Below are 23,314 nucleotides of genomic sequence, written 5' to 3'. Positions count from 1 at the left end.
CTATAAATACTGATTTTAGCTGTTTAACTTACCTTACTCAGAGGGGCTTTGATTTTTTTCAAGCACAAAGCAAGAAGTTCCCTGGATTCTAAAGCACACTGTATCCAAGTTCCTGGTGGTTGAAAATACCTAAAAGAGAAGATAACATACTGAAATCCAACATCTGTCAGGAAACACAGAAATTTCCATCTGAATATACAGATGTAACCCAAATTATTAACCAGGCATAATAAAACCCAAGGATGATATGAAGCACTTAACTCAAACATATTTTAATGGTTCCAAAACTTTCAACTAGACTAGTAGCTTTAATTAAAAAGGTAAAATTCTGACTGAGAAAGTCAATCTGAAATAACCTACTAAAGTGATCTTATTACTTTAATCAGCAAATCACCACTAAAATGTCCAAGAGTCTCTTAAAGCTATGCTCTGAAAAACAGGTGAGAATCATCTCAAAATGGCATTAAAATGGTTTATTATGTACTTCTAAAATGCCTGAGAACTGCTTATTTTTCACAAAAAAAAAGGTACATTAGTACCTCACAACACTATAAATCAGCAATAGTTCAGTCTATTCATCTACATTTCAAGTCCTTTTCAAATTGTAAATTGTAAAACAACATTTAAAATCTTAGGTAAAACCAGACTAAAACAAAACTTAAATCTCTTACGTATGTGCTTTAAGGTTTTTAGTCCCGCCTACCCAGGACTTAGCACTATGCCACATACATCTTATAGTAGGTGTTCAATAAATGCTTGCTAAATATAAAATACTTCCAAACATGTTATGTGAATGTCTTTTTGCCATACTTGTTAAATAACAGAAAGTTTTGATTTTCACTTTTCAAGGTTCAATCAAAAACATTACACAGGTCTCCCTTTGTTTATAAGTACATATTTATTTGGTATTTTTTTTTCTTTTTTCTTTTGAGACAGAGTCTCGCTCCGTCCCCCAGGATGGAGTGCAGTGTATGATCTCGGCTCACTGCAACCTCTGCCTCTCGGGTTCAAGCGATTCTCCTGCCTCTCAAGTAGCTAGGATTACATGCGTGCCCCACCACGCCCGGCTAATTTTTGTATTTTTAGTAGAGACAGGGTTTCACCATGTTGGCCAGTCTGGTCTTGAACTCCTGACCTCAGGTGATCCACCCGCCTCAGCCTCCTCAAGTGCTTGGATTACAGGCGTGAGCCACCAAGCCTGGCCTATAAGTAAACGTTTAGAGTTAGAAAGGGCTTCACATATCACCTAATAAAACCCTTCATTCTGATGAGGAAATTGAGGCCCAGAGATGATAAACGGCTAAGAGTTTCAAACAGCTAGTTTGTGAGGAAGCCAAGACAAACTAAGTCTGCTTAGTTCTTTATCAGTACTTTTCCAACTCCCCCAGGCTTTTAATAGCAAATATTTATAATAAAGATTAAGCCTCACACTTGCTAAGCTTATACACTGTAAACTCCCTGAAACAGTACACAGTTTCATGTGTTTGTGTATATATATGTATATATACACACACACACATATATATTTTTACATATATATACACACACACACATATATATACATGTATGTAAATATTTTGGGGAAGAGATACTGTTTTCAAATTCTCAAAGGAGTCCATGAACCACCCCTCTAGAGATACACACTCAAAAAGTTAGCGTCTTAATCCATTTTGGAAATCACAGGCATACACTTTTACACTCATTAGGCAGTTTTGTGTTACTCAATGGCCTAATAGATGTTAAGTTGTTTATGCTGACAAAGAAAATCAAGAGGAATGAAACATTAACATTCAGAAGAAGTCTTCTTCCTTCAAATCCAATCTTTATTTCAGACCATTCCAGATATAATTTATTGAGCTTCTTTTCCATCAACAATAGTTATTTTAATTACACGTGAACGTTATGAGTTTTTAAAACATATTACTAAATTACTCCAAACATAAGCTTTTATCATACATGGCTTCAATAACTAAAGAAAAAAAAACCTCATAATAACAATATGTCCTCAATAATCTGCTCTCACCCTTACAAACATCAACTCCTATTAACTATATACATCAAATCTATTAGATCCTTTAACAGAAGAACAGATTCAAATACATTTACACTATCTTTACCAGATTAGAAGGACACACTAGAAAAGTACACTATAAAATTGCAAATTCTAAAATCTTTGGCGACACCAACAGAAAATTTAAACCTTAATTGCATGCACTTTACTCCATATACCTTCGTGTAATCTCAGCATATCTCGGTGGTTCTCTAAATGTAAATTCCAACTTTAAAAAGAGCAAAATTGTACTGCACTGTACCTTTGACATTGTTTGCAGAACGAAATCGAGACTTGTTTCGGAATACCTTGGCTGATGTCCACTTTACTTCGCAAACAGGCCACACAAATATTGGCAGGATTTGGACTTATCGGAACACCACACTCACAGCACAAGCTTTAATAAATAAAGGATAAATTTTTCACATTAGATTTTTAAAATACACTAAATTTTTTTTTAGATGCCAAACAAACAAAAGCCTTCAAGTTAGGCCACAGCATCTGTGCCCTTTTCAAAAAAATAACAGAAACAAAGCAACCTGGGCCAGCCAGTGGCTCACACCTGTAATTCCAGCACTTTGGGAGGCTGAGGCGGGTAGATCACCTGAGATAAGGAGTTCGAGACCAGCCTCGCCAACATGGTGAAACCCCATCTCTACTAAAAATACAAAAATTAGCCAGGCATGGTGGCGCACGCCTGTAATCCCAGCTACTTGGGAGGCTGAGGCATGCATATCAAACCCAGGAGGTGGAAGTTGCAGTGAGCCAGATCATGCCACTGCACTCCAGCCTGGATGACAGACCAAGACAATGTCTCAAAAAAAAGAAACAAAAAAAAGAAACAAAGCAATCTTCAAAAATGCAGTAGATAAAGAATAACCCTGTAATACAGGGGCAAAAACACCAAAAATGGCTATAATTCTAAAAATCCTCAATATAAGGCCGATGTCCTAAAGGTTCTAGAAGGTCAGTACTGTCCAACAGAATTCCATGCCACGACAGAAATGTTCTATTCTGGTCTGTACAACAAGGTAGCCACTAGCCACATGTGGCAACTGGGCCATGAAAAGTGACTAGCACAACTGAGAAACTCAATTTATTTTTTTAATTCAAATTTACATTTAAATAGCCAGTATGGGTCTAAACAAGTCTTTTTTATTAAAAGCAAATGATATATTGTCACATTAAAATAAATGGAGGTATATTGATGAAGAATACAAATCTTGCACTAATTTTAATTTTAGATACTGAAATATAATTAAAAATGTTAACATGCTCTTTACCACACCCAACCAACACTATCCATAAAGATAACATTTATTAATAATTTGTATATATCCTTCCAAACATTTTCTATGCAGACACAAACATTCACATTAACTTTTACAAATAAACAGATAAACTTCCCAACCACAAGTGTAATAGCAAACTTGGGAAAAATTTGAGAAGCACTGTTATTCATTATCCCTTGTTGAAAATTGGAAAACCAAGAAAGAATCAATTAACAAGGCAATAGTGTGTCAATGGCAAAAACCAAAAAGAAAATCCTGTATCAAGAATATGTAAGATCAGTTTGTCTCTTTTTAATTCAACCACCTTATTCTAAATACTAAGTCTTCAAAAATCTATTTATTCAGGGCATACAGAGGACCATAGCTTAGGTGAACAGTATGGTGTCACTACATTAAAAGACTACAGCTGTCTACTTATCTCTAATGAACATTTCTTCAAGTATATCTCTGGACTACACCAATAGAAACTAATATCTAAATCATTTCTAACAGAATCAGACACCAATATACTCCAAAGGCAATTAAAAAAAAAAGCATAAGGACTGCTGAAATATAAACATTTACCCATAGCAGAATTTTTTTTTAACAGTATAGGAAGTCTATCAACATCTAGAGACTCAGTATAAATGACGGAACTATCATAATTCGAGATGTACTGGGGGCAGAAAAAGTCTGAGAACCCCTAATGTAGAACAACATTGTCCAAAATAAAAGTTCAATAATCTTCCATGTCCAATGGTAGCCACTAGCCACATGTGGCAACATGGCTAGTACAAACGAGCAACCAAGTATTTAATTTTATTCCATTTAAATTAATTTAGGAAACTTCCAACTTAAACTGCTTGGGGTTTATGTTGACAGAGTGGAGCCAGCGGTACCACCTGGAAAGAAAGCAGTTCCTGACAGAGCTAACCAGGCTCTTCCAGAAGTGCTGGTTGTCCGGCAGGGAAGTATAATGGTCAAACAACCCATTCCAAGAAAGGGTTCTGTGAAGGGCTTTGAGCCCTTCGACAAGTGTCTGTTAAAAGCTACTGGTAGAACAAGGAAGATCAGCACTATGCTGAGTTCCAAAGACATTTTCAGATGGCTTATTCAAACCCACTGAGCTAACTGATGGACAAGGGAAGAGTAAAGCATCACAGGGAAGGGGGCCAAATTTCCTGCTTTCACTAACCACTGAATTCCTATTTTTCCTTTGGTTTTTACTTTTGGCCACAAAGCTAGTTTCTCCATAGTTACTGTTTTCCTATGAGATTAGGGTCATTCTAGACAGAAGGACTACAATGTTTACAGGGTAGTTGTGGTAAGAAGCCAATTTATTTTAGATTTAGCTAATTGGTCTGTGCTGAACGATTCCAGGATTATCGTTTAAAAGTCTCTGTAGTAATCTCTTTGAAGAGCACTGTATCATTAAACCTATTTAACAGCAAAAAAAAAAAAAAAAGTTAATTTGAACTTAAATGCAAGAAATTAAAAATTGATAACTAAGTTTTAAGATGTTCAAAATTTAAAAATTACTACATTATAATCTCCAATAAAAATCAGGAAGTCACCCGAGCTACTCGGGAGGCTGAGGCAGGGAATTGCTTGAACCCGGGAGGTGGAGGTTGCAGTGAGCCGAGATCACACTACTGCACTCCAGCCTGGGCAACAGAGCGAGATTCCGTCTCAAAAAAAAAAGTAAGTAAAAAGTAAATTTAAATAGCCACACGTAGCTAATGGCTACATATTGGACAGTGCCGATCTAAAAGGATGTATGGTAAATATTTTAACCCTCTTAGAGCTTATATTTACTAGAACAAGCTTTATAACCGGAAACTAATTCGATTTTCTACAGAAATAAGACTTTTATTTTTTCCCATTTATGACAATATACGCTCTTTCCCACCCACCCTCAAGCGTTCTCCATAGTGAGTTTCCCAGGCTCATTGAAGATTTTCACATTTAAGGGGGAAGGAAGAAGTGTCGCACTCACATGTGTCCAGGGCTGCGGTCGGTGGATTCTGCCATATACTCCATCGTTTTGAATGCCTTAAGGTCTTTTTTAAAAAAAAAAAAAAAAAAAAAGGGAATGTTGGGATTTAAATCACTTTACCTAATCTCCTCTTTTTACGTCTTCCTCCAGTCTCTCTGAATAATTAATATATTCACAGAACTTCGAAAAAGCAGGAAAGAAGGAAACCCAACTCCACTGGGTAAGTTCGTTAAAAAGAACTTTAAGATGAGGACCATGGGATTTCCTGAGCTTCCCAGCTGCAAGACCCTCGGGCCACCCAGCTCTGCCGCTGACCTCCATCTCACCTGGGCTCCAACCCTGGACGACCAAGGGCGAGGTCAGCTCGGGATTGTGGACGCCCGGGCCCTCCCGCTCTCCACCAGCCCAGGGACCGCACCAGACCACCGCGCCTCAGACCCACGCCACAGGAGTCTCCGGACGGCGTCCCGGCGCCCGAGGGCCACCCACGCCGACCCCCAACCCCGGGGCGCGACCGCACACGGGTTCCGGGCACGAGGCTCTCACGCAGACTGAGCACGGCCCGAGCCCGGGGAGCCCGCCCCATCCGCTACTCAGGGGCCCGCGGCCGACAGCCCAGGTCTCGGACCCCGGAACCTACTTCGCGCCTCCAGACCAGCCCTGGATTTGCTGAAAACCCGCAACAAAATAGACCCCGGCTGTCCCGTCAGCTGCCAACCTGGCCGTCTCCGCCACAGAGAAGATCTCGCGAGGGAAATGCTCGAAATCCCGCGGCCCGAGTGACGTATTAAAAGGGACGGGGTGGGGACGAGGAAAGGGGCGGCACCGACGGGCGGAAGGGTGATGGGAGCGGCCTGGTGGCTGGGAAAGCTCGCGGAGAGAAGTGCCAGGGGCTCATTTGCCGTCAGTGACTGCTTTTCAGTTATCGTCTCGATTTTCCCAGGCCAGGGTTCACTCCAAACCAACCTCGCCCGTATATTAGTCTCTTTTCAGCTATCCCGACTGTGAGCTTGCTTCTTGATTGATTATTTTATATAAAAGTTATCTGTAAACGGTACCTTATGCAAAGAAACTCCATCCAGGGCAGTGCCTTTTGTCTGGTTCACCGTCATATACAGGCCTGATGCCTGCCACATGCTAACTGCTCAAATGAGTATTTGTTGAAAGAATGAAATGTAAAGCATAATTATCTGTGAAGAAGTCTATGCGATTTTTAGACAAATTATTAATTATGTGCTTCCGGATAGTGCATTTAATATCTTCTTATGACTGATTTATCCCTCAAACTTGGAGCAGCACAGACCGTGTCTAATCTGTCTCATGACAGCCTTTCAAATATTTGAAGAGTACAACCATTTTTTTTTTTTCTAAATCCTCTCATCCCAAATTTCAAGGAATAAGCAAAGGCGCTTTGTAGAGGGTGATCAGAGACAGCCCCTCATCATTTCTTGCCCAGAATACTTAAGTAGCCTCTCGTCTGCTGTCTCTACTTGTAGACTTCAATTCATCCTTCTGAAATGCAGTTCTGATTTTGTCACACTCCCCTGCTTTTAATCCTTCAGTGGCCTCTGATTACCTTCAGCATTATTTCCAGTTTCTTTGTGTGGAAAGAAGACCTTTCAGGATCTGATCTCCACATATCCTGTCCTACTCCCAAGCACACGTACTCGCAAGCCATGAAGACCAACTGGCAGGTCCTCACAGAAAATAGTGTTCCTTTGCTTCTACCCGGGACTCGGCACTAAAGATTAAGCCTGAATTAGTTTCCTAGTGCTGCTCTAACAAATTATCACTGATTTAGTTGGCTTAGAAAACATAAATTTGTTCTCTTCCAGTTCTGGAAGCTACAGGTCTAAATAGATGGTGAGGGCTGACTCTGGAGGCTCCAGGAGAAAATCCATTCCCTGGCCCTTTCCAACTTCTACACGTTGCCCACACTCCTTGGCTTGTGGTCCCACATCATTTTGCAGTCAGGGTCTCCTTTTCTCATCCACACCCCCCCGCACCCCTCTTACAAGGACACTTGTGATTTCACTGGGCCCAACCAAATAATCCAGAATAATCTCTCCATCTCAAGAAATTTAATCACATCTGTAAAGTTCGTTTGCCGTGTTAGGTAATATATTCACAGATTTCAGGGAATAGGACATCTTTGCAGAGCCATTATCCTGTCCACCATACATCCTCTCTTTTCTGACTCCTTCGGTCCCTAAGGGCCAGAGGAGTTACATGCTCCTTCTGTATATATGGTTCTATGATAACACCTTTATACGAGGTATATGCCTCTATAATAGTGCTTTGAATTGGATCATAAATTTTCTACTCTGCATGCCCGGCAGTTTCAAAACCCTGGAGAGCAATTCGGGTCTTGTTCTTCTTGGTATTCCCTGCACCTAGCACAGCAGCTGACACAAAACAGACCCTCAATATATGTTGGTAAATTAATTATCCATTTAATACCCACCACAACTCTGAAGAGACAGTGTTTTTCTCCCCGTTTTTTCTATTCACACTGCCTATGCCCTCAACCAAACTCCACTAGGAACACAGCTGTAGTTAAGCAGCTTCTGTCTATTTATTACTCTTTGAAGTGAGCCCAGACACGCACCATGGATACCCTTTGGGTATCTCAGTAAGAGGGTGTTTAGAACAAACCTATCATAGGATTGGGGCTTTGGGCGGGTGTTTTCGGGGAGGCCCTAAGAAAATAGAGGTTTTTCTATAGATTGGATGCTGTCAGAAAGCAGGGGCAATTCTGTGATTGGATGTCTCAGTAAATCTTATTTACACAAAGGGAAGCAGGAGGATAAAGCTGCAATTAGCAAAGAAGTAGCAGTCACTCATTTTGGTGAAGAAAGGGAATGTTTGGTATTTTGTGGGTGGCATAGTGAACTTATTTTGGTCTGTGCTTAGACAAAATTATGAAGTGACCTTCTTTGCCTCATTTTATCATGGTTTCAGAGTAATCTTGTCTGAGTTTAGTATTCTGGGAAATTATTTCTGTCTAATAGGAAAATATTATGGCATAGCTGCAAGTACCAGACCAGCTTCTAAATGTCAAAGGCTGCTCATTTTTTAACACATTCCTTCTACAATTATTTGATTTGGCTCTGAATACCAGGCTTCTTAAGCACTTGATGTATGATAATAACAGCACAGATATGGTCCCTGCCCTCATGGACCTTACATATTACAGATGAGGCTGGATTAGATTAGGCAATTTGTTGAAAGTCCTATAGCAAATAAGTGATAGAACTGCGACGTGAAATACAGTTTGTTTCTGAACCCAGACCCTCACCATAGCAGCCTACCTCCCCTTCTGAGGCTGAGGCCGTCTATTCCTATCCACAACCTTTTGATAAATGAAATACTTCTGTAGTAGAAGGCACCTATATTTCTCTCTTCATCTCCCAGCCCCCACCACTAAGATTTCCAGATGTCAAAATTAAGTTCTTGATTTCAACTACCTCTCTCAGGAGCCTGAATGAGCTTGCTAGGATTGGACTGAGTGGGATAATATTGGCAAACAATACCAGAGGGAAACTCACTTTGCACTTTTTATTTAACCTCAAATCTCACCTGAAAATAATAGGTGAGATTATTTTCAGCTCCCATAGTCCTTGCACTGAGGATATCTATCTGTATTCAAATCTAAGCCTTAGTATATGTTTACAAACTTCATTTCTATGTGTTTAACCATGGTATTAAAATGGAATTCCTGGCCGAACATGATGGCTCATGCCTGTAATCCCAACACTTTGGATGGCCAAGGTGGGAGGATCGACTGAGGCCAGGTTATCCTGGACAACATGTTGAGACCCCCACCTCTAAAAAATAAAAAATAAATATAAAACAATCAAATTAGCCAGGCATGGTGGTATGCACCTGTAGTCGTAGCTACTCAGGACACTGAGGCAGAAGGATCACTTGAGCTTAGGAGGTCAAGGCTACAGTGAGCCAAGATTGCACTACTGCACTCCAGCCTGGGTGAAAAAGGGAGACCCTGTCTCAAAAAAAAAAAAAAAATCTGCTAATCATTGAAATAATGAAATTCTACACAGAACTTTCAAATGCATACTGTGATATTTTTCACACTATCAAATGTGATAGCACATTTGGGGATATCAAGATAATATTGGAGATTAGTGCAGGGGAGGTGTATTAGGGTATCCTCTTAGAATCAACACCTGTGGAATAGAAGGGCAGAAACACCATTGGGCAGAAGGGAGCTGTGCTGCCGTGCAGTCTAGTGGAAGCCTCAGCTAACCCTGTGGGAAGCTCTGAAGGTGAAATGACCATTCTGAGTTTTCCCGAGGGGGACTTTGCTCATCAATGAGTCATTGGATGTGACTGTCCCAGGAAAAGGACATAGCATTGGGTGATATTTCTCTCTTCAGCCAAGGCAGTCCCAGAAGTAGATGAAACTGAGGGCTTTCTGCCAGCAGCACTCCCTGCTGTTGTGGGATAAGTACTTCATTCCTTGAGGGGGATCTGGGCAGTACCTCACAGCCACAGCATGCGCCATGTAGAAAGCAGTATGCCTAGGAGAGTCGGTGGAAGACATGGACTCTAAAGTCCTTGTTTCAAGTCTGAGATTTGTGACTGATAGATTCTGTGACCCTAAGGATTTGCTTTACCACTCTGAGCCTTTCTAAAAGCTCCTTTCCTCCTTTCTAAAACTATGTAATAATCCCTACCTCAGAAAATTGTTATGAGGATTGACTGAGATAAGGTACATAGAAGTGTTTAGTAAACTGCAAAATACTATAATGATTGTAGGCCCTGTTATTCTCTGGTGAAGATCCTTAATAGGAATTGAGTGAAGCAATAAGAAATGGTTTGTATCTGAAACAGCCAATGTATCAAATTTGAAACATTACACCTGCGATTCTGCTTCACCCTTAATTTACAATATAAAGACATCATTTAGTAAATGAAATAAAAATTTAGTGTTCACTTTGTAAAATTTGTTAGGAGTAGTGAATATCTGAGTTACTGGTGGCAAATAGATACGGGTCTGCAGCAACCTCAATTCTTGCCTTCTCGGCAGAAAGAATTTGACTGAGGGGCATAAGGCAGAAAAAGAGACTGAAGCAAGTTTCAGAGCAGGAGTAGAAGTTTATTTTAAAGCTTTAGAGCAGGAAAGAAAGGAAAGTACACTTGGAAGAGACCCAGGCAAGAACTGTGGAGGTCAAATGTGGTGTTTGACCTTTTGACTTGGGATTTTATATATTGGCATATTTCGGGTGTCTCTGCATTCCTTTTTTCATGATTCTTCCCTTAGAGTGGGCAGCCCACATGCATGATGCTGTCCTTGCGCTTGAGAGATGAGCAGGTGCAGTGTGTTTAAGAAGTTGTATGCATGGCCACCTGAGGCTTTTTTCCCTTTTCCGGTGGAATGCCCCCTGAAGGTCATATAACCACTTAAAGTCTGCCATTTTACCTTTCAATGTACATACTCAAGCCCACTCGCCCAATTCCTGAGATTTTATTGGAAGTTGTTGATTACCAATTTCAAGTGTTTTTATCCATTGGGAAATTGCCTCTCCCTGGTGCCTGCAACCAATTATTATTTTTAGAAAGGTGATATGACAACTGCCAGACCGTCACCTGATGGTTGCCTGACATTCCTGGTGGGTAGGGGAAGCCCTCTCCTGTCCAGCTCTTGCCTAATTACCACTGTAACAGATTCATTCAGCTATACATTATAATCTGTGCCTATTTCTGCCTGTGTATTTCCTTCAACAAAAAGTTTTAAAAGTACAAATAATATGTTAACATAGAATCCCAGCAAATACAATAGAAAAGATGAAATAAAATTACGATAATAATACTTGTACAATTTCTCCATTATTACAAATTCCAAAATATGAGACTGAATTTATAATATTTTATTATAATTTTTAAAAGATGTAATCACTGAACAACCTCTAACTTTTACATGTTAGTGATGGGGGAGAATAACACTACGTATAGGTTGAGTATCCCTAATCCATAATCCAAAAATCCAAAATCCAATATGCTTCAAAATCTGAAATTTTTTGAACTCTAACATGACACTCAAAGGAAATGCTCATTGAAGCATTTCAGATTTGGGGTTTTCAGATTTTGGATTCTCAATCAGTAAGTTTTAAACCAAAAAGTATCTGAGACAAGTCTCAATTTAGAAAGTTTATTTTGCCAAGGTTAAGGACGCACCTATGACACAGCCTCAGGAAGTCCTGATGACATGTTCACAAGGTGAACAGCCTGCTTTTATACATTTTAGAAAAACATAATACATCAATCAACACATGTGAGATTTACATTGGTTCCATTTGGTAAGGCAGGACAACTTGAAGAGAGGTCGTGGGGAGCAGGGTGGTGGCAGTGGCGGGGGGTTCCAGGTCATAGGTAGATTTAAACATATTCTGATTGGCAATTGGTTGAAAAAGTTTTTATCAATAGAAAGGAATATCTGGATTACAATAAGGTGTTGTGGAGACCTAGGTTTTACCAGGGAGATGAGGCGTCCAAGTAGCAGGCTTTAGAGAGAATAGATTGTACATGTTTCTTATCAGAGTTAAGGTCTGTGTTGACATTCGTGCTGGAGGATTATAATGACACTTGTTGTGCAAGTCTCAGAGTCTGAAGGTTGAGTCTGATGTCCAAGGGCAGGAGGAGAGGAAGTCAAGTGTCCAGCACCACACAGCGGGAGAGAGAGAGCCCAAGCAGACTCAGCAAGCGAGCTACTCATCCCTCTTCTGTCTATGTTCCAGCCACTGGCAGCAGATTGCATGGTTCCTACCCACTCTGAAGGTTGTTCTTCCCCTCTCCCAGGCCACTGACTCAAATGTCAGTCTCTTCTGGCAACACCCTCACAGACACACCCAGAAGCAATACTTCACCAGCCATCTACACATCCTTCCATCCAATCAAGTTCATACCTAATATCAACCATCACAGATGTCAATTCTCCTAAATTTGATGTCATTTTAATGCAATTCCTATCAAAATTCTAGCAAGAGTTTTTTGTAAATGTACAGAAGATTATTCTAAAATTTATATGGGAAAGTAATGGAACTAGAACACCTAAAACAATTAAAAAAAAAGAAAGTGGGAAAAATTAGTCAACTTAGTTTTAAGACTTATTATGGGACTACAGTAATCAAGATTGTTTGGAATTGGTGAAAGGATAGACACACATCAGTGGAAGAGAATAGGGAACCCAGAAAAAGACCCTCCAAAAACATGTTCAACGGATTTTGACAAAACTGCCAAGCCAAGTAAGTAAAGATAGCCTTTTCAACTATAGCCAGTGGACATACAGAGGCAAAATAATAAACTTCAACCTAAGTCTCACATCTTAGATAAAAATTAACTCAAAATGGATCATGAATTTAAAGCAAAATGTAAAACTAGAAAACTTTTAGAAAAAAAAAAAAGAACATTTTTACAATCTAGAACTAGGCAAAGAGTGCTAAGCCCTGACTTCGGAAACAAGATCCACAAAAGAAAAACTGACAAGTTGGAGTTCATTAAAATTAAAAACTTTTGCTCTGTTAAAGGCCCTGTTAAGAAGATAAAAAGACAAGCTAAAGAGTAGCAGAAATATGTGCAAACTGTATTCAACAAAGAACTAGTATCTATTAATAAAATAGATATAAAGAACTCTCAAAATTTAACAGAAAATCAAGCAGCCCAATTAGAAAATTGGCAAAAGACATGACAACATTCCACTGAAGAATGTATATAGAAGTCAAGCATACATGAAGATGTTCAACAGTATTAGTCATGAGAGGTATACAGATTAAAAACACAATAAAATATCACTGCCTCTATTGGAATGGCTAAAATAAAAAATACTGATAACACCAAATGGCAAGAATGCAGAGAACTGGATCACTCATTCACTGCTGGCAAAAATGTAAAATGGTAGAGCAACTCTAGAAAAAATTTGGCAGTTTCTTATAAAATTAAACATGCAACTACCATATGACCTAGCAATTATACCCCTAGGTATTTATCCCAGTGAGATGAAAACTTGCACATAAAAAACTGTACATGAAGAGGGTGGCAGCTTTATCCATTATAGTCAAAAGCTGGAAACAACTTGGAAACAACTCAGATATCCTTCAGTGGGTGAATGGTTAAACAAACTGCAGTACATCCCTACCACGAATTCTTTTGTTTGTTTGTTTGTTTGTTTGTTTAGGCAAGTCCTCACTCTGTCACCCATACTGGAGTGCAGGAATGCAATCTCCGCTCACTACAACCTCACCTCCTGGGCTCAAGTGACTCTCCCACCTAGTCCTCCCAAGTAGCTGGAACTACGGGCATGCAATACCATGCCCAGCTAATTTTTGTATTTTTTTTGTAGATATGGGTTTCGCCATGTTGTCCAGGCTGGTCTCAAGCTCTTGGACTCAAGAGATCCACCCTCGTCAGCCTCCCAAAGTGCTGGGATTACAGGGGTGAGCCACTGTGCCTGGCCTATATAAAGTTATTGAATAGACAAATTCATAGAAAAGGGGGATGGATTAGTGGTTGCCAGAAATTAAGAAGGGACGGAGGTATGAGAGCTATATCTATGAATGGGTAATATGAGGAATCTTTATGGTGATGGAAATGTTCTGTATTTTAGCTCTGTCCATGTCAATATCTCAGTAGTTACATTGTACTGTAGTTTGTAAGATGTTATTATTAGAGGAAAATGATCTCTCCATATTATTTTCTACAATTGCATTTGAATCTAAAATTATTTCAAAATTTTTAAAAAGTTTAATTTTTTAAATGAGTTGAAAATTCCTGATTAAGGAAGACAATTCCCTGGTTTTATCTTTTGTACTAATTATTTTACAAGGCCTCAGCAATTTTGTCTCCAGTGTGGGTTGGCTGATTAATCCTATCCACATCCCCTTTCTCCCACTGTGGGCAGCCATGAGACACAATTTTGGCCAGAGGAAAATTTCAAGAGAAAGTCTTGCAATTCCCGGGCAACTTTCCAGGAAAGCTTTAACTCTCTTAATAAAAAGGCTCAGACTCATGGGTATGCCACCTGCCCACACTCTCTGCTCCTTTGCCCTTCTGTCTCTTTTCAGTATGGGGTACAAACCCAGAGGTATACCAGCCATCAAATGAGCATAAGGCAACAAAAATATAAGTGCAAATGCCATCATTCTAACAATGGTGAGACAGAGACCCAGAAAGAGCCTAGCTAGAAAGAGCAAGAAAGAGCCTTGACAGTGTCATTATGCAGAGGCACCAACTCTGGACTGTTTACCTTTAGGTTTTTTCTAGTTAAGGAAAAAAAAAAAGACTTTGTTTAAGCCACTGATGGCCAGGTTTTCTATTATTTGTTGCTAACAGATGCTGACACTCAAAGGAGATTCCAGCAGGGCTAATATACTTTGCCCGCCTTTTAAGACTGTTATAAGGGTGAGAAGCATGATAGCTACTTAATAGTCTTTGTCTGTTTCAGAAACCAAATTGCTGATTCTGCCTTTTCCTTTCTCACCAGTATTTTGTTTCTTATTCTCCTTAGCTTGGTCTGAATTTGTATTCTAATCAGACTCTTGCCAGTCACTCTCCTAATTGAATTGAGTTTTTGTTGTAGTTCAGACAGCTCAGAATTTTTTTTAATGGTTTTCCTAAACCATTCCAGCCCAAGGCAGTGGCTCCCCTCTTTGACCTAAGAGCACTTACTGTCCACACCTTCCAATTGCCAATTCATCATCCACTGCCCCCTGACGCTTCTCATACAGCTGTCATAGAATAATCAATGTTTAGAGCTGCAACGGGCTTTAGAGATCATCTTCTCCAGCCACCTCAGTGCCTGTGAATTGTGACTTAACGCTTGGATTTTTCATTACCTTTTCATAGGTTTATAGCTTATCTTCCCAACTAGAGCTCAAAAAGTGAAAAAAAGAGATAAGAAATAAGTTTTGTTCAGTTACTTACTGCATGCCAGACACCTTACACACATGACTGAATTTTCACAACAATTCTGGAAGTGGGTATTAGTCCCCACTTGACAGGTGAAATAACTAAAGCTCAGAGAAGGCTGGGCACAGTGGCTTATGCCTGTAATCCCAGCATTTTGGGAGGCTGAGGTGGGCGGATGGCTTGAGCTCAGGAGTTCGAGACCAGCCTTGGCAACATGGTGAAACTCTGTCTCTACCAAAAATACAAAAAATTAGCCAGGTGTGGTGGGCACGCCTGTGGTCCCAGCTACTCGGTGGGGAGGCTGAGGTGGGAGGATCACTTGAGCCTGGGAGGTAGAGGTTGCAGCGAGCCAAGATCACTCCACTGCACTCCAGTCTGGGTGACACAGTGAGACTCCATCTCAAAAAAGGAAAAAGCTCAGAGAAGTTGTTACTTAGTAAAGGTAAAGTACCTAGAAAAAAGGGAAGCCCAGATTCTGACTCAGGTCTTAACATAGTTAAGCGTCTTTAACCTCCTCCCAGGCTGCTAAATTAGTTGCTTGGATTTACTTTTTGGAGTTCTTCAACATTTAAACTTCAAGAAATTCTACATTCTGTTCATAGGCCTTCTCTTTTGTAAGAGGTTTAAAATATATTGAATCACTAAATAAAATCATGGTTCTTTGTTTCTAATGTCATTATTTTTATTTTTTATATATATATATATATATTTTTTTTTTTTTTGGGGACAGAGTCTTGCTCTGTCACTCAGGCTGGAGTGCAGTGGCCTGATCTCAGCTCATTGCAACTTCTGCCTCCCGGGTTCAAGCGATTCTTCTGCTCAGCCTCCTGAGTAGCTGGGACTACAGGCACACACCACCACGACCGGCTAATTTTTGTATTTTTAGTAGAGACGGGGTTTCACCATATTAGCCAGGCTGGTCTCGACCTCCTGACCTCGTGATCTGCCCTCCTAGGCCTCCCAAAGTGCTGGGATTACAGGTGTGAGCCACGGCGCCCAGCCAAGATTTTTTAAATTCAGTACTGATAGAACAAAAATATTATACTGATTTTAGTGGAAAAGTGATGAGATATCTGTCATGTTAAATGTTAGTGAAAATGCATATATCATTAACACAAGGTGGTTTTCTTTGTATCTGAATTACAAAAGATACAAGTGTTTTATAGACAATAACTTTGTAAGCTATTATATTTAATATAATTTGCATCACTGGGAGAAAACAATACAAAGAAATATTCAGAGAAATTGAATTTAGTCATTCCAAACTTCAAAGAAAGTTTTTACTCTATCCAATAAGCCAATTACATCTTTATTATTTTTCATATGGAACAGTCCACATTTTCATCTGAGCCTAGAAGATTTTTAATTTGGAATTGAAGCCTTTCAGTTGTATTACATTTTTGCAGAACTTCCTTAATGCCAGATAGACAATTAAAATGCAAGATAGTTTTCCTTTAATGTTGTTCTTATTGTTTAGGAATAAGAAAAATATTAAGGTAATTGGCTTTTGACTTCATAATTTTTCCCCTAAATTCTTACTAGATTTCTTTCACATTCTTACAGGTAATATATTTTCAATGATAATTTTTTTTTTAGAAATCGTGTTCTCTTAAACCAATACAATCCTATAGCGATCATTCATCTCTGCTATATCACATTTTATTTTTGAAGTATATAAATGATGTCTTCATTTTTAAAGGTATAATTTTACATTTCTGCCTTCTAAAAATAGTTTGGTCATAATTTTAGATGCATCCTTTTAATTAATGTATGTGTCATTTTTAGGAGCACACCTTTTCCTATATAATCTGAGTTTATTTATAACTTTCTGATTATATACTGCTTATATCTGTGGGCTCAAGACACAAAAGTGAATACTAATTTTTTTAAGAAAAAAAAATCCAATAGTTTATGGTGATTGTTTGTACATGCTTAAAATGTTAACTAAAAGTAAATAAATAATCTAATAAACATATCTTATAGGCTCCTGTGTATCATGAGGCCACATAGGTCTTTAGTCAGGTAAATTGTAATAATACCTATTAACCATAAGCCCCAGAGGACAAGGACATACCTTGTACATCTTTCAATCTGTAGGGTCTAGTAGAATGTAATAAACATTTGAAAAATAAATGAATGAATGAATGAATGAACAAATGTATTTTCTTTAAGGTCAGTCAGGTGACTCACACTTCTTTAATTTTCTCCAGACTGCTGGCACAATGTTTTGTCCAAAGTAGAAATTTACTGATTGGTATGAGTATTAAAAGAAGGAAAGGAAAAAGGTTCCTTTGTGTCTGAAGGAAAGACATTGCTCTTTCTCCCCAGGAGAGCTATTGTCTTAGGTACTATGAAATATGCATTTTCCAGCCAGCTTGTTACAGGTACTATGGTGTGTCAAGATCTAAGGCAAACTAGATGTGCCCTATGCACTAGCCATTCCACCCTTGATCCCTACCTTTTCCCTGAACCTATAATACTGTTAAAGAATTACTTTATTAAAATTCCTCTGCTAAAATTACCATTTTTAAAAGATAAAATGATGTAATACTTTGATAAGTAGGAGAAAAAAATGAAGAAACCTAATTAGTATGGGCTCTGTTTATATTTTCTCTTCTCCCACTTTATATATGAAGGAACTTATAATTTATCAGGGAGGTTTCAAATTTGGTGCACCATGCATCAAATCCAATCCATGGGAATTTTTTAAGCCTAACAGTTCGCTTTTTAAAAGTTTAGTTAATCATTCTATCACATAATGTTCTTAGTTAAAGCAAGAGAAACTGATTCTGGCTTATTTAGCTGAAGGAATTCATAAATATGCTTTTGGTAGCCCTCATAATCCTAAGAAGGGTTGAACAACAAGACTCAGGGGCTTGCAGCCAGGAATAGCACCCAAAATCACACAGCAGAGCCAAGTCATCCAGTCAAGGCCACGCAGACATCACCCTTGCAGGATACATGCTACAGACTGCATGCACCACGGGCATCATCTACTGCTGCTAGCACAACATCCCTTGCTCCACTGGGGCCACTATATGGCCACTGTATGGTGCCCCGTCCTTGCTTCTTTGCATCATTAGCTCAGAAGTTCAAGGCATGCAGATCTAGTCAGCAGGGCCTAGATCATATGAGCAGTTGAAGGAGAACGGGCAGTAACTAGCGATGAAGAAAGAGTTGAGCCAGTGCTTTCTGCTGGCCTCTCCCTTTCTTGCTAATTTTTAAATAATGTCCTCCTACTCCCCCACCGTTGCTTTTCGAAGTTTAGAATCCCCAAACAATCTTAGTAATTTGCACATTCATTGCCAAAATTAACACAGTTGGAAGCACTAGGTTAAGACATCTAATAGCCGGCTGTTCTTCGTAAATATTTATCAGACCATTTTTAGACAGTGGTAATGGGTCCAATTAATATTTATGAATGTAAAATAGAAATCCCTAAATGGTTATGATGGCATTCTTCTGGTATTTCTTTAAAATTCATCATTAGCTACTGAATAGAGTCTGCTGAGTGCCTTGTGAAACCAATTAAAATCTTAATACCTATTTGGGGTGATTTTCTTTCCCTGTTTCTTGGTACATCAGCTGCACTGTCAACTATGGCCCCCCTCCAATAAACTATAATCCACCCAACAGAGTGAGCAATCAAACAGCCCCGTGAAAATTTACTTGAATTCCACAAATTTGGGGGTAAACTCATTAATTTTCTCAGAAAGCTTCCAAGAGAGTAAGTGGCAGCCCAGAATAAGATACTTATTTGTGAATTGCTTGGCATGTAGTCACAAGCCTTAATTTCACATACAAGGAAATGCTTTTAGCTGCAAGAATTTTTATTTCTATTCAGGATACAACAAACCCATCCTCTAAAATTCTAGCAATTAATTTATTGCTGAAATTTAGAGATTTTTTAAATGAAAGCCATCATTGGCAGTAAAGATTATAGACAATAAATGTTTACACATGGTAAATTTCAACAGACTACATCTGTCAGATTTAGACTCAATTGATAGTTATTGAACATAGACTATGTGTCAGGCACTGTTCTTCACAAGTTTACAAACATCTCAACTGTCCTATAAACTTATGAGGTAGATTCAATCCCATTTTACTGATGAAAGAAGCAAAGCTCAAAGTCTATGGGACTTAAAAGAGATTACAAAGCTAGCAGGTGGTAGAGCCAGGGTTTGAGCCTGTCTCCTTATCCAAATCAGCTCTCTGCCTCAGCAGAGTGACCCCGGATGCAGAAGAGTTTCATCATGAAAGAGTAGTTAAGGTAGGCTAAGCTTTAGGCAGAAATGTGTAACTTCTAGCATTATTATGCAGGCTCAGATATTATGAATTAATCCATTGTTAGGCCCGAAGTGTTGAGATTCCACTGAGACACTACAACTTGGCATCCAATCATTCAAAACTGGGTTGAAAGGCAGGACATGTCCAAAGCAAATAAGCATTTCACCTGATGAAAGGATGCCTTAAAGTGATGAAAGATGGCTAGATATAAATCTCTTCATATCTCAATGCATAGATTTAGAAGGTAAAAACAAACACAACAAAACAGCATACAAAATAATGATATAGAATTGTCTTTTTATGCTAAGTGACTATGTAATTGGACAGTCAATGACTGGGGAAGATATTTTGCACAACCTTTTTTTGTTCTTCTTCTAACTCATGATTCTCATACATATTTGTTGCCAAAATGAGTAAATCTAGGCCTGCAGATTAGGTCTTAGAGCTGGTCCAAGGGTGCATAACCATGACTCCCAGGGCCATCTGGGGAATAGGTGCTTGTTCTAACTTCATAGCATGGTATTGAGGGTCATATCTGGCCCAAGCTGCTTTAGCTTGGAGAGGTTGAGAGTAAAGACTAAGAAGTTTATTTAGGCATACAAGTACTCTGTTACCTATTCCTGCACGTGTACTGTATATCATGTATACTCTGCAATGAATTAGATACACCTGGCTAGGGCGCAGTCTTTAGCATCATGCATGTAAGACTAGGTCTGAAGGGGCAGTTGACCTTCAAAAGGTCTAATGTGAGCGTCACTTGCTCAAACTTACTATCCTCAGTTGTGTATCTGCTGATGTGGCCCATCGGAGTGATTCTCGAGTGTAAGCACTTCTGTCTGTTAATAAAGATTAAGAGCTGATCTCTTTGCTACATATCCTAACTGCTCTGACTTCATGCTGCACATTCAGATATGTAAACCTTGTTTGATTTACCCAAGTAATGTCTTTGGCCGTTCAGTCAATTTGAACCAATTTTTTATATTTGTCAAAATGTTATATGTGCTGAGTCAAATATCTACCATAATTCTATGACCTTTGATTGCTGATTAAAGACTCCTTTCAAAGGAGATAGGTAGATTTATTGACAAGCTGATGTCCAGCAATGGTTCTCATCCTTGACCAAAATGCAAGGCTAACCCTGAAGAAAGGCTTTCTTTCTTACACATCCATCTAACATGATTACTGTTTTAGACATTTCCACATATCCTTAAACTAAATTCTGCCAAGTAACTCACATAGGATGGAATGTCTAGGGCAAAACAGGCATAAAATATATGAAATGTGAAATATGCTGTAGCAGAAAGCTTCTAGAAGAGGAGATCTTTGTGTGGTAACAGTGGCTAATGTCCTTTTGTATGTAATATTTTGGTGTGCTCTATATGAAGGGAGAAATCCTTCAGAAGTAAATTGTTACTAACTTGAAAACCTAGGTCTAGATCTAGGGGAATTAATAATCTCGGGAAAATATTTTTATCTGCAATATATAATGTTAAATTCACTCCTACTCAGCAGAAAGCTACTCCTTCCCTTCTACTGAGTTTATGGTTGATGGGTTCCTCACTCCATTTCTACCGTTCATTTCACCATTTACCCATAACTTTTACTAAGAAGCACTCCTTTCCTCGCCATTTTATTAGCTTGCAGCTGTTTTCTCTCTGTGGCTTCAGGCCGAAAGAAAAAAAATGAAGACATTATGTCTTTGAAAACTTTTTAAAAAGCTATTTCATTCTTATCATTAATTTCGTATGTGGAAAATGTAGAATTGTATTAGATACATTATTTTCTGATGTAATTTAGATGCATGAAAAGTTTAGCTGTTTTTGGATTCATTTTTTCTTTTATTTTCTTTTTATCTGTCATTAATTCTATACTGAAATTTTTAAGATTAATGAAGATATTTGGTAAGATTTTTCTTTCAACCATTTTCTGGTTTGTATAGCCCACCAATACTGCTGTTTTGTGTTAGAAAAGACTGAGTCACGAAAGGAATAAAATTTTTTGTACTGGGTCTCACAGTGAAATAATGGTACCCCGTTACTTAACCTACTGGTTTCTACTCTTCTACTCCTTCAGATATAATTAAATTAGCTTACTTGCTTAAAAAGTAACATTCCAAGCTAAAAGCTTGGAATTGTCATTTAGGTCAGTTTTATTTTATTTTGTTATTATTTGTTGAGATGGAGTCTCGCTCTGTCACCCAGGCTGGAGTGCAGCGACGCGATCTTGCCTCACTGCAAGCTCCGCCTCCTGGGTTCACACCATTCTCCTGCCTCAGCCTCCCGAGTACCTGGGACTACAGGCGCCCACCATCATGCCCGGCTAATTTTTTGTATTTTTAGTAGAGACGGGGTTTCACCGTGTTAGCCAGGATGGTCTTGATCTCCTGACCTCGTGATTCGCCTGCCTCGGCCTCCCAAAGTGCTGGGATTACAGGCATGAGCCACCGTGCCCGGCCTAGGTCAGTTTTATTTTTTTAAATTTAAGCAGTGGTGCTTTAAGTGTTTTAAAGTGAACCATTGAAATGTAACAACCACGGAAAAGTGCACGGATCTTAAATTTTACAGTTTAATAATTTTTCACAAACTAGAAATACTTGTAACTACCAAAATAAGAAAATGAACATAACCAGGACACTGGATGCCCCCTTGGACTCTGACCCCAAGAGGAGCTGCTATCCTGACTTTCATACTATAGATTACTTTTGCCTATTTTGAACTTTATATAAATACAAACATACATCATGTATATCTTTGGGTCTGACTTATTTCGCTCAACATTATGTTTATGATACTCATCCATATTGGTACATGTGACAATAGTTTGTTCATTCTTGTTTTGAGTACATCATACTTTATTCTATTATTGATGAACTTCTGGGTTGCTTGCATTTCAAGGCTATTACAAATAGTGCTGCTATGAACATTCTTGTACACATTGTTGGTGAATATATTTGTATGTTTCTGTTGGATATATATCTAGGAATTGAATTGTCAGGTCATATGGCCTCACTTAGTATGGGCTATCTTTCCATTTTGGTAGGTTTAATGGTGTGTGAGAGTTGGCTCATACTGGCCCTAAGGAACCAATGCTTACATTTTCAGGAATTCTGTGAGCTGGTTGTTAAACACATTATTAAAAATTAAATTATATAAATTTAAATAAGTTATATTATATATTATATGTTACTATATATAATATAGATATACACAAAATATATATACAATATATTTGTTAAATAATATATAATACAACTTATTTATATTATATATTATATATTACAAAGGTAATAAGTATTTGAAATTCATCGCCTCCATGCTATATTTGTCTATTATCTGTGCTCTTAAGGTTACTTACATCAACCATGTCTGTGTTGTGGAAATGCCACACCACGGTGTGCTGTTCTGCATCCCTCCAGCAATGTCACGTGGCTAACTTGACAATGGCCACAATGGAGTATTTACACCACGGAAACTATGAAATGCTACTAATTTCAAGGCTTAATTTATTATTTTGTTGATTTATGCAGACTTAAGAAAGTGATACAGAAAATGTTAATAATGCAGATTAAACTCTAAAGTGCCATGTTTGTAGTTGATATGTTGTGGCTAGCATAAATAAAAATTTGTAAAAGCATGGTTGAATTGCAACCTTAGATACAGACACAAGGGTTCAGCAAAAATCAACAAAAACATCTTTAAGAATCAACTGGCAGTCTGGGTACTGTGGCTCATGCCTATAATCCCAACAGTTTGGGATGTCAAGGCAGGAAGATCACTTGAGTCC

The 23,314-nt window shown here is 38.6% G+C and overlaps 1 protein-coding gene across 4 annotated transcripts in view; it reads right to left on the bottom strand.

The window, feature by feature from the left end:
- Positions 1–6,130, bottom strand: part of NMD3 (NMD3 ribosome export adaptor) — a 31,087-nt gene extending 24,957 nt beyond the window's left edge. Inside the window, exons 1-4 of one of the 4 annotated variants that reach the window (XM_516854.8) lie at positions 5,958–6,130; positions 5,318–5,381; positions 2,313–2,447; positions 33–129 (exon numbers count right to left, since the gene is read on the bottom strand). In XM_516854.8, coding sequence (XP_516854.3) covers positions 33–129; positions 2,313–2,447; positions 5,318–5,361 — 276 coding nt within the window. In that variant the 5' untranslated portion in view covers positions 5,362–5,381; positions 5,958–6,130. Of the gene's footprint in view, positions 1–32; positions 130–2,312; positions 2,448–5,317; positions 5,382–5,643 lie in introns of all 4 variants that reach the window. The other 3 variants (XM_009446774.5, XM_009446776.5, XM_009446775.5) reach the window with 3 other exon arrangements.
- Between the last annotated feature and the right edge of the window lie 17,184 nt (positions 6,131–23,314).

This window comes from Pan troglodytes, chromosome 2, assembly GCF_028858775.2.
Source record: "Pan troglodytes isolate AG18354 chromosome 2, NHGRI_mPanTro3-v2.0_pri, whole genome shotgun sequence".
NCBI classification, from domain to species: Eukaryota; Metazoa; Chordata; class Mammalia; order Primates; family Hominidae; genus Pan; species Pan troglodytes.
The sequence above is the reverse complement of the archived record's forward strand: the minus strand, read 5'-3'. Positions and strand labels throughout refer to the sequence as shown.